Below are 11,796 nucleotides of genomic sequence, written 5' to 3'. Positions count from 1 at the left end.
GTGGAAGCAGATTTACTTTTAAGATAAAATAATAATTTATATTACCAAAGTCAACTAATACAGCTGCATTATTAAGCAACAGGTTTTAAATTATTATCTTTAATAATTTAGTATTACATGGGCATCTGGCATCTTTTTTTTTTAAATAAGTTTTGTTTAGCAGTCATGTAACGCAATGACGAGTTAAGTATAATATTACTTACTGTAAAATGTATTTGAGGATATCTCACTATCCACACTAGACACGGCATTGAAAACAAACACGCATAATAAATGCATACTAATCTTACTGGTAGTGGTTTCTATCATCCGCTAGGTGGCAGTAAGCACGTCTTTGAAGTACGAAATGAAAAGAAAAACCACAGAAAGACGATAGAGAGCTTCGTATTATCTCTTGTGTTTATGAGCAAATGCTACGCGTTTAACTCGATCAAACATGAATCAGGAGAAGTATCCGCGATCATCCATTGAGGATGATTTTAATTATGGCACGAACGTTGCGACGGCGAGCGTCCACATCCGGATGGGTGAGTCGCAATTTACATGTATTTAAAAGCCTTTGGTGTCTGCGTAATCAGTAATACAGTCGATATAACAAAATTGCCTGGAAATGGATAACATGTAAAACGGCTGGAGTGGGATCCCTGTTTCATTTCAATTATTTATTTCACCTTTAGATTTAATGGAGTGTGTGTGTTATTCTTCTAATTGGGCATTAAGAGCGAACCCTTGGGATTTTTCTTCATTTCTGCCATAAGTTGAGGTGAAGCTCCTCAAGACACACTATTGTATACAAGTCTGTCATGAAGCTCCTTATTGATTCTTACTCAAATGTGTGACTTAGTTTTCTTAGAAATCTGACATGTTTCTTATATAGCTGTCAAACCTGCTTATCGGGGTTTAGTGTGAATGGTGGACATCTTGTTTGAGAATGTAATTAAACCCAGTGAAGCCAAACATCTGGTGTGAAATTTTATAAAGTGTAATATGATATGTATTGTTGAAGAGTTTTATTTCTCTTTAGATTTCCTCCGCAAGGTCTACACCATCCTGTCATTGCAGATTATCATCACCACTGCTGTATCTGCCCTTTTCATGCTCTGTAACCCCATCAAAAACTTTGTGCATGAAAGGTAAGAGCACATCCGCCCCTGTAGGTTCACCACATCATTGTGGCTGTTAAATGGTGTAAACTGCACTTTAATCTATGTCAATATATTAATGTGATGCACTGTGTTAACTTTTCAGTCCCTTGCTGGTGTTGATATCTGCTATCGGGTCCCTTATCCTGCTCCTCGCCTTGGCTGTGTACCGTCACCAGCACCCCATCAATCTTTACTTGCTGTTTGGATTTGTGAGTATGCCACAAAACCTTATATATATATATATAGGTGTGTATGTGCATATATTTATGCACTTCGTATTATTTATGAAGTACTGTAATGTAATGGCTGTTAATGTTTTTGCAGACTCTGTTGGAATCTCTGTCTGTAGCCACTGCGGGTACGTTCATTAATTTTCTTAATTTATAAAATTCCAGTCACATAATATTAACGGATACTTCCTTGATGGATCATCTGATACCATATTTTTTTCGCTTTTAGTGTCATTTTATGAGTACACCATAGTGCTCCAGGCTTTTGTGCTCACGTCTGCTGTGTTCCTGGGTCTCACTGCCTACACTTTCCAGTCTAAAAGAGACTTCAGCAAGCTCGGAGCCAGGTAATTCTCTCTTTCTCGTCCGCTCAAGGCCCGGATCTGTCACATTCATCACAGTAACTGAGTGCAAGAATTATTGTTTTAATCCATTTACTCCTGAATCCGTGCGGAATGATGTTCTTGCGTTGTGGCAGAAATTGTCTCTGGACAAACATTCTTCTTTTCAGTCATTAAAATGAAATGTAACAAAAATAATGGGGCTCCATGAGTCATAACTCTGTTATAAGATGTGATACATGGTCCCCTCATCGGCGTGGAAAGTTGCTGGGAGGAAAAATGAATGTCTTTGGGAGGAGGACTGCAGATTTTCTTCAGTCATATTATTGTTCTGTTTAATAGACAAGCTGCTGAAACAGGTTTTAATAATTTTAATAATGCAAATGCTAAAAAAAAATCCTAATTGGTCATCTTTTTTCTTAGTCTGTTTGCTGGCCTGTGGATCTTGATCATTGCAAGCTTTATGAGGGTGAGTCTTAGGCTAAATTCAACAGAATTCTCTGGGTTTAATACAAGTTAAAATATTATATTGGTTTAAGTATATATATATATATATATCACATCAAATGATTAATCCAAAATAAAAGTTTTTGTTTACATAATACTGTGTATATTTATTATGTATATATTAATACATACACATGCATGTATACATTTCAGAAAAAAAATTTAGTTTATATATTAAATATATTTATATATAGAATAAATTATATGAATATAAATATAGACATGTACATACATGTAAACATTTTCCAAATATTTTCAATATACTGTATGTGCGTGTATTTATATATTCATAATAAATATACACAGTACACACATATATTATGTAAACAAAAACTTATTTTGGATGGGATTAATTGTGATTAATCATTTAACAGCACTTATATATATATAGTTTATTTTGTATTATTTAATAGTATTCAACATTATCAGACTGATTGACTTGAATTTGTCAGGAGTCATACAGTCAAGTGACTTTATTTAATTTCAAGACACATTTCATCAACTGCGTAACTCTGTGTCCTTCAGCTTTTCTTCTACAATGACACAATGGAGTTGGTCTTCGCTGGGGCCGGAGCGCTGCTGTTCTGCGGGTTCATTATTTTCGATACTCACTTGCTGATGCATAAGCTGTCACCGGAGGAGCACGTCCTGGCATCCATCAACCTGTACCTGGACATAGTTAACCTGTTCATCTACATCCTGCGCATCCTCGACTCCATGAAGAAACACTAAATGTTAGATGCTCTTCTTCACTTTCAGAGGTGAATTCTGCGTGCAATGCTGGGAGTGGTATAAAAATTATATTCTTTAATTTAAAAGATTCCATGTACAATAAGTTATGTTGTAACTAATCAAATAATAATAATAATAAAAAAAGTTTACCACATAATATAGAATATTTATTTGAATAAAAGTCTTGCAGTGTTCAGAATTAATGGAGTATCTGTGCTATTCTCCTAAATGGGCATTAACAGCAAACTCCTTGGATTTTGCTTAATTTCCACCATTAGTTGAGATGAAGCTCCTCAAGACACTTCTGTTGTATTGTAGTTTCCCAACCAGCTGCATACTTTCAGCTTGCAAAGCGGTATTTGTAATTTAATGGGCAAATGTGAATGTTGCAAACCTGATTGTACAACTTTGATCTGCTGTGTTGATTAGATTTCTGTTTTTAGTCGACTGTAGTGTGTCTTGTAATCCATGGTGATTTTTCATATTTAATTGGGTGTTGTTGTGAAACAGTGTTTATGGATTGGGAACAAACTGTAGCTGTATGGAGCCTGAGACATTTTGTTTAATTTGGATTTGTATGTGGGATCTCAATGAATAACTTAAAAGAAATTTTAATTAGACGGTCTTGCTAAAAAAAAAAAAAAAAAAAAAAAAACTATAATGAAATCATAATGCAAAGATTTTAAAATGTAGTTAAACAGTTTTACTTGCAGCAGTTTTTGGTGTCACAATATAACATTCACTAAACAATGTTAAAGCAGCATGCAGTCAGTTTCAAATGTATCAAAATATTTTCCATTATGTCAGTCTGCTCATTTAATGAACCAAAAAATACAAAATAATTGAGAACATAATATTCAGGGACCTCTATATGTCTGTATACAAAATGCAGTATTCATAATAATAAAAAAAATATAATAATAATTCTTATCATAAAACATAAATTGCTGTCATTGATTTTTTAAGGACAAAATGGTCATATATAAAAACTAAGATGTCATAAAATGTAATGTTTTTGGTGTAAAAAATTAAATTACTTTAACCCATATTTGTTGTTTTCATGTACAACAGTAAGTTACCATCCTCGAATCTGATTGGTCGAGGAAATATAACAAAAGTGCAGATGCCCTGTCATTGCATAAAATAACACAGAATAATAAAGATAAAAGTGATAAGTTTTTCCACATGTTCAAAGTGAAAGTATGAGCTTCTGCATACTTTCACTTTAACATGACATCATAAATGAGTTCTGCTTCTGTTTGATTGAAATCGGTCAGTTTGAACCATTTATTGCTCTTTTGGCATCTAAAATCTGAATGTCTCTCAGTAGATCAGGGTCACGGCTGAGCTCCTTTCTCAACCCCTCGGGGATTTCCAGCTTGCAGATGTCTTCTTTTCTCACCATACTCCTGATTAACCGTATGCAGTATTCTTGTAATGAGTACACTGATAAAACAAAGCATAAATATCCATTTAAAATGAAACTATTGTGAATATCTATGCATATGAAGCATCTTAAGAAGAAGCACTGCCTCGCACCTGGTGCAGTCACATAGACCGGCTGATACCTCGGGTATCCGAACACCTCATACTGCACAGGAGTTGGGAAGTAAACTTCACTGAGGTTCACCAGCATTTTAGCTCCGTCAGATGCTCTGAAGATCCACGGATGAGCTGGAAAATACTTGCTTTAGTACAAGCCAAGGCAAGGGAACCCGGTTAAGTGTGCTAGTTCTGCGGTAACAGTTACTTACTCAAAAAGGTTTTCATCTGAAGCGATCTCCTCGGCTGTATGGCGCCGTAAGACACCGGCTTCCCCTCGAAGTCTAGCCACCATGCTTCGGCATTCCGTCTAGATTTATTAATAAAAGTGATGTATGTTGGATTATCCGAGTTGAGAGATTTCAGAGGTGCGGGCGCTTCCTGTTTGGCCATAGCGCTGGAGTGAGAGAACATAGATGCAGTGTCGCTGTGTCACTGATAGGTGGCAGCATTACACACTCTTAACCGCGCTACACTGACCGGAAAAGATTTTAACCCGAACCCAGGATCCCCAGTTTAAAAGTTGAAGAACTTCAGTATCTGAGAACATTAACAACATTGTGTAATTCTTAACAGTTCGTTAATTAAAAGGTAGGAATTAGTTAACAGGTGTAAGATAGGCTTTAAACCTACATTTGGGTTACAAATCTCTCTTTTATGTAAGGAAGTTTTCTTTCTTAAAATATTAATAGAAAATTACCTACCAAAAGGTAATTTGGTAAGATACAAAACTTTCTTTATTAACTGGACCAGATTCTGTATGTATAATAACATTTATGATTATGATTTATGATACCACTGATGTCATACTGAAATATTAATATATAATTAATATTATTATATTAATATATAATAATAATATATATACATATATGTGTGTGTGTGTGTATGTATATATCTCTTTTTTTTTTTTTTTTTTTATGTGTGCAGCCTATGTATAATAACATTTATGATTGTTTTATACTGTTGATGTCATACTGAAATAGTGTGTATATATATATATATATATATATGTGTGTGTGTGTGTGTGTGTGTTTGTTATGCTTAAAAGATTGCACTTTTTTTAATGAAGTTAATATGCTTAAAAGATTGCACTTTTTTGTGTGTATGTATATGTATATATATTGTATATATATGTTTATGTGTGTGTGTGTATATATATAATATATATATTTGTGTTGTTGAAATGTTGAAAATTAACATTTTGAGTATAATTTTGGAGTCATTTTAGCTTCTTCCCCTCCAATCAAACTTGCTAATCTGCTCTGCTGCTGACCCTAATTGGACTTCATTTCTGGATTATATGCATGTCTACATAAGAGAGTGGGTACTAAAAAACCATGAGAGGAGAGCTCTATTTTATCTCCGTTTCAGAAGTCACATGATTTGCCATCCACACTACTGGATCCCCCTCACCCATTCTGTTCAGAAAGACCCGGGGAGAGATGGGATGGAGAAATCCACTTAAAATTCCAGGGTGGCTGGTTCTTGAAGGATGGGGGCACTCAGAAATTCTTGTGTGATGACAGCAAGGCTTTGATGTCAGTGTTTTTGTCTCAGGAGAAGCAGGGCAGGGCAGTCTTGAGACAAGAGGGAAAGATCCTATTCTCTAGAGACAGACTGATTCACTTTACAGCTCAGACTATACACACAATCATATAGGCTGGGAAATTTAAAGCACACCATCCGTGTAAATGTGATCGCTTTTCAAAGTTTTAGTGAGGTGATTTATTTAGTTAAGAGTCTCCTTATGGCACAGGTCTGGAAGATGCTTGTTAATGCATTTTCCTATTTATTTTTTTGTAATTCCCGTATAATTTTCCGAGCCTTTATTTATAGCATTTCACCATATTATAAGAAGGTGCCACAGCAGGTTTCTGTCTGATGTTTCTTGGCATGTTTAGTTTGATGGAGTGGGTGGTTTGGCATTCTCTCTAAAGGATTCAGAGGTGTTTTCGTTTAGCCTTTTTTGCCTATTTGCACTGTTTGCTGTTTTATTGTTAACAATAAAAGTCCTGCCACACACGTTTATGGACAGACCTATGTATACAATATTAAAGAACAGATTTGTCAATGTTTAAAAGAGATGAAAGAATTTGGGTATGCAATTAAAAAGAAACAAAAGAAATTTCTCAGAATTAACAGTTTCCATACATCAGGGTTCCCAAGGAAAATCTGGAAGTATCAGGGAAAATATAGATTCTCAGACCTGGAAAGACATGCAAAGTCTTAAAAAGTAACGGAAAGATTATAGAAATTTCTGTGGTTGATTTAAATTTTAATCCAATTTTAATCCAATTTTAGTCTTATATATATATATATAGTTTATTTTTAATTTTTGTAAAACAGAAAAACAAGTTTTATTTTTATTTTTTTAATTTAATTTGATTAATTTATATACATGTTTGATTTATTTATAAGGAAAAATGTGTGTACATTTGCATATAAATTGCATAAAGTAAAATTAGTAAGTCAATCACTTACCTTGAAAGGTCATGGAAATGGATTTGTTCAAAAGCCCAGAAACCTTGATTGATATTTATTATTTTTGGTATGAATCATAGATTACTATTCACTATAAAGCTTAAATGTTTGAATCCAGAAAGCCAATGTTCATAATAAAGTCATTCCGAACCCTTAAATGACACCTTGTCTGGGAAACCCACACATGTGCTTGGCAGGACATTGTTAGTATTCAGTATATTTGTTTAGCTATCTGTATTCTAGAAATCAATGACGCTTGCATCAAGAGTCAGTGCCCATCCCCAGTAACCACGCTGCAGTGTTCTCGACCTCTACCTGTAAGCCTACTGTATTTTCTGGCGGGGTGATTATGCATGGGGGGCAGAGCAGATCTAAAGCTCTTGGCTCAGACAGCCCATTCTCCTGCTCAGCCTTTGATGTCCTGCTTTCATTGCTTCTCTTTTGCCGGGACAATGACGAGAACCTTTCGCCACAGTGGGCATAATGCGCTCGTTGCTTTTGTTGGTTCTGTCTTTCTCCTCCACACCACAGGGGAATTTTCCTGACTGGCACAAACAGACTCAAACTACCTCACCTTACTGATGACTTCTGCTTCTCCTTGCAGGGCCTTTACAACATCTTCATATCCTTCTCTTGCATCGTGCTGTCATTTGGCAAGGTCAAATTTCCTCTTGTGAAGCACTCTGGTGTAAATTCTAGCCACTTGTTTAACGGTTTGTTCAAATCCCTTAATTATGGGTTTGCATATGTATGTATGTATACATACACACACACACACACACACACAGATGCCTCATTAATGGCCGTCCGCCATATTGGAATGGCCAGAGTCAGTCCCTGAACACTTGAGAGCAAATTGATTGTGCGAAATCTGTATCTGCAATAGACTTCAGTGGATGATTGTGCTAAACTAACATGACAAGAAAAAGTAACCATAGTTTAAAAACTTAACAGATATCGTCTGTTTATTCCATCATACCTGCGTCTGCAGCTCTAAATTCTCAAGCTCGTTATAGCGGGATTGATTCTGGTTGGGTGTCAATGTTTTCATCAAACATCACCTGGGAAAAAAAGTGATTCCAATGATATTGTTTCTCTCCATGCCTTTATCGTTATAGCTGTGGTGTGGAATCTGCTGTAATGAGTTAATACATAGCCTATATATATATTATATATATATAACACATTTTCACATATAAAAGGTTATCCTATTTCTTCAAGTATGTAAATCTTAGTGATTTTTACAACTGTAGGCTGTGCAATGTTTTGGCATCTTGGAAAAATCATAGATTTTTCCTGTGACCATAGATATATACATACATACATACTGTAGATCCTCATTAGCAGCTGTTTCTGTGGGCAGCTATACATAAGCTGTCCTCCATGTTGTAACAGCCAAAGCCGGTCCTTAACATATCTTAACATATGATATTGCTGAACACAAGATGAATGCGTTAGCAAACATGACATTAAAAAGTTACCATAGTTTAAAAAACGGTAATATTAAGTTTTGCCGTGATTTTTAGTGTGAGTGACAGGCTGACGCGTCGACGTGTCTGGAGAGGTTGAATGCAGATTCTACATATATAAATCTGTTGGTGATATGGACTTGTGTATTCTCATTGTATTAGAATTTGAATCTCTGATTGTCTGACAGTGTTTTTATCATCAATAAGCTCTTTAATGAAAAGGAGAGACAAGCCAAAATGAATTTTTGCGGCGACCAACATTACGCCTGTCAACTGAACTTAAATATTGATTTTGGATTAGTCTTATAAGTATGTCTAGCATATTTCAAGCTCACATACCATTTTTTTTTTTTTTGCCCTTCATTCCTTCCTACGTGATCAGAAGGTGAATCTTCCAATGTTATGATTCTCATAAGAGCCATTAAATGAGTTGAAATAGAAAGAACATTTCAATTGATTCTCAACAGGCCGAATCTCTCTGATGTACCCGCTCCATTGCCCAGAGGCAGATATTAATGGAACATACCTGTTCGTACCGAGACTGCACCTGCTTAACGCAAGTTACCAGATGTCTGGAAAATTCACAGGCACGAAATGACTCTGTTTCCATGGTTACCGCCATTTCATTTGCCTGCTTCATTTTTGGCATTCCACATAGTATTTTTGTTATTGTTGTATTTCCTCCATGAAAGGTGACCTGACAGGGCAAATTCACGTGGCTCCCATGGGCAATCATGGTGGGCCGAGCTGCTATGTGATGTGGAAAAGGACAAATAATCACCCGACCAGCTGTTTATTTTCACCTGTCCTCTCTGGCCACCACACCAGCTTCCTCTGGACCTCGACGGGAAGCACGGCTGATCGATCAGTGCCCCCTGTAGAGGTTAATTGGCGTAATGCGTAAATGATCCTGCATATGTGTATATGATTGCATGCACATTGCCATCATTCTTCTTTACCAAGACAGAATTTATAGACAAGCCGCAGAATCCTGCAATTCTCCAAAACTTTTCAACCTTGAAAACCAAAGATTGCTTTTTGAGAGATTAAAGCTCAATGGCTGAATGCTCTTCCAGGTGGCTGTTGCACAAGGCTTTATGTATTTGGTAAGTAGACATCAACATTCCAGTTGCATGACGTGACTTTTACCAAACCAACATCTGACAATTCGTCTCATGATGGTGGAGATGGTAAACATCTGCACCCATTCAATCAACTCAAATATGTGAATGCTTGGAATTTTTTCAGAAAGAATCACTCATTTTGCTCAGGAGAGCAACAAGCAACTTTGCCTGCCAGCGCACATGGAGCGAGACCCACCACAGTGTAGTCACCCCGCAATTGTACAGAAGCCGCAAGACCGGCCCGTAAAACTTGGCCCACTTTATTTTTACAATCCTCCCTTATAGGTTCAGAAAACCTGTGGAACAAATGATGCAATAACTGTTAACTAATTGAAAGAAAGATTAAGTGTATACGTATATATGCACCACTGTTCAAAAAAGTGTGAGGTCCGTAATATGTTTTTAATCAGCAAGGATGCGTTAAATTTATCAAAAGTGACAGAAAAAGACGTTCACAGTGTTACAAAGATTTCTATTTCAAATAAATGCTGTTCTTTTTAACCATGTATTCATCACAATTTATACAAAAATGTTAAACTGGCCACTGCTTCCAACTAAGAAAACTTTCTTTAGAATCATTTCTAAAGGATCATGGGATAATGAAGACTGGAGTAATACAGCTTTGCTATCACTGGAAAAAATATACAATTTTAAAATATATTAGAACAGAAAACAGTTATTTTAAATTGTAATAATACTTCACAATATTACAGTTTTTTTTATCAAACTAATTCAGCAGTGGTAAGCATGAGACTAATTTAGACACTAAAAACTTTTGAACTATAGTATATTTAATTTACTCTCTAAACCTTAGCACTTTCCAATAAATAGTGACTTTGTCTGGAGTTTTCTTTCATATTTTGAGGATTTAAGGAAAAAGGTGAAATTTGTCATTATTTAGCCCATGCCATTCTGCTTTCAAGCTTTAAAAACAACTCAGAATCACCATTAAGGTATCATAAAAGTACACCATGACTATATTTCATCTCCTCTACAGCCATTAGATAGTTTTGGGTGAGGAACAGGCCAAAATGTAAGATGTTATGCATTGATAATCACCTTCAGTGAGATGTTAACTCAACAGCCATTGAGTGAGTTGAACTGAAGAACCAAATCCATTTGGTTTTTGCGAATGTCTCAGTTTTGTAAACTGGATTATCCAGTTTACTGAAAAGAGCCCATTCAAATGAATTTGTTCTTATGAACACCCAAAGACAGATTTTCAATGAATCGTATGGACCATTTTTACACTTTTATGGTCCTTTTGTGTCCTTCTTGGAGCTTGACAAACTTAAGGTCTCTTCACACCAAGGACAATAGCTATAAAGATATAGTCCTAAAAAAACGTTCTCAATATTAAAGAACAGCAGAGTCCACACCACAGCGATAACCTGCATCACCCTGCATCTCAATGTTCATACTACTCATCCTAAATAGTATGTGGGATTAGAATAAGTGTGTCCCAAAGCATAGTAGGCTATGTTGAAAAGAGTATGCCAAAAAAACCCGGATGGTCTACTATTATTTCAGGTCGATTTTTGAAGTGTGGATCAATGCACAGTCTAATGGCTTAAACTGCCCACAATCCATTGCGCTTTGGTGAAGGATTCGGTCCAGAACTACAAACAGTTCCTAGGTTACTAATAATCAACATTAAACCTGGTTAAATAAATATAAATAAATATATTTATTTATTTATTTATTGTTATCCATGTTATATTTCATCTGCAACAGCAATGTGAACTTTTATAAACATCCATTAGGTGGTTAACTTATAAATGCATCATGCATGAAAGACCCGCGACTGGCAGATCAACGAGCTACTTCTTTTCTCTCCAGTACGGTAGGAAGTTAAATTAAATTAAATGTGGAGGATGTTAACTGTGACAAGATGATTGACAGGCCAGTTTACAGTCACAGGGTGCGTATAACAGGTGCCACAGAGCGGTCCCTTAAAGATGCAATTGTGTGACATGCCAAAGCTTGTCTACTCAAAAGTGTGTACTTTTTCTTCACCAAAAGAGTACATACTTTAAGGGCGTAGTATAGTAGGCACATTAAGACGCAGGGATTGACACCCAATCAGAATCAATCCTGCTATAACGAGCACAAAAATTTAAAGCGGCAGATGCACTTAGAATAAACAGAGGATTGGAACAACAACAAGTAATGACAGAACTGTTGCATTACCAGTTAAAAAAGAACACTTCATCTTCACAGAC

At 35.8% G+C, this 11,796-nt stretch overlaps 2 protein-coding genes across 2 annotated transcripts; one reads left to right on the top strand and one right to left on the bottom strand.

Moving 5' to 3' along the window:
* The first annotated feature begins 322 nt into the window (after positions 1–322).
* LOC109066710 (protein lifeguard 4-like) lies at positions 323–3,109 on the top strand. Its single transcript, XM_042721933.1, has 7 exons — positions 323–527; positions 1,025–1,133; positions 1,249–1,354; positions 1,470–1,503; positions 1,605–1,722; positions 2,140–2,185; positions 2,749–3,109. Exons 1-7 carry the CDS (start codon positions 437–439, stop codon positions 2,953–2,955), a joined length of 711 nt encoding a protein of 236 aa, XP_042577867.1. The 5' UTR covers positions 323–436; the 3' UTR covers positions 2,956–3,109.
* Positions 3,110–3,643: 534 nt separating this feature from the next.
* Positions 3,644–4,931, bottom strand: LOC109066709 (von Hippel-Lindau disease tumor suppressor-like). The gene is made up of 3 exons (XM_042721934.1): positions 4,710–4,931; positions 4,495–4,629; positions 3,644–4,401 (listed from the first exon to the last, which is right to left on the bottom strand). The coding sequence occupies exons 1-3, from the start codon at positions 4,909–4,911 to the stop codon at positions 4,229–4,231; spliced, it is 510 nt and encodes a 169-aa protein (XP_042577868.1). The 5' UTR covers positions 4,912–4,931; the 3' UTR covers positions 3,644–4,228.
* Between the last annotated feature and the right edge of the window lie 6,865 nt (positions 4,932–11,796).

This window comes from Cyprinus carpio, chromosome B4 (genome assembly GCF_018340385.1).
Source record: "Cyprinus carpio isolate SPL01 chromosome B4, ASM1834038v1, whole genome shotgun sequence".
Taxonomy (NCBI): domain Eukaryota; kingdom Metazoa; phylum Chordata; class Actinopteri; order Cypriniformes; family Cyprinidae; genus Cyprinus; species Cyprinus carpio.
This window is presented reverse-complemented; position numbering and strand designations above follow the sequence as displayed.

Bases quoted from the DNA above. Each gene is read 5' to 3' on its own strand.
- LOC109066709 (XM_042721934.1), bottom strand. From the start codon at position 4,911: ATGTTCTCTCACTCCAGCGCTATGGCCAAACAGGAAGCGCCCGCACCT. The intron at 4,630-4,709 runs GTAAGTAACTGT...AGTATTTTCCAG, and splicing joins TCAGATGAAAACCTTTTTGA to CTCATCCGTGGATCTTCAGA. The intron at 4,402-4,494 runs GTGCGAGGCAGT...TTGTTTTATCAG, and splicing joins GGTCTATGTGACTGCACCAG to TGTACTCATTACAAGAATAC.
- LOC109066710 (XM_042721933.1), top strand. From the start codon at position 437: ATGAATCAGGAGAAGTATCCGCGATCATCCATTGAGGATGATTTTAAT. The intron at 1,134-1,248 runs GTAAGAGCACAT...TTAACTTTTCAG, and splicing joins AAAAACTTTGTGCATGAAAG to TCCCTTGCTGGTGTTGATAT. The intron at 1,723-2,139 runs GTAATTCTCTCT...CTTTTTTCTTAG, and splicing joins TTCAGCAAGCTCGGAGCCAG to TCTGTTTGCTGGCCTGTGGA.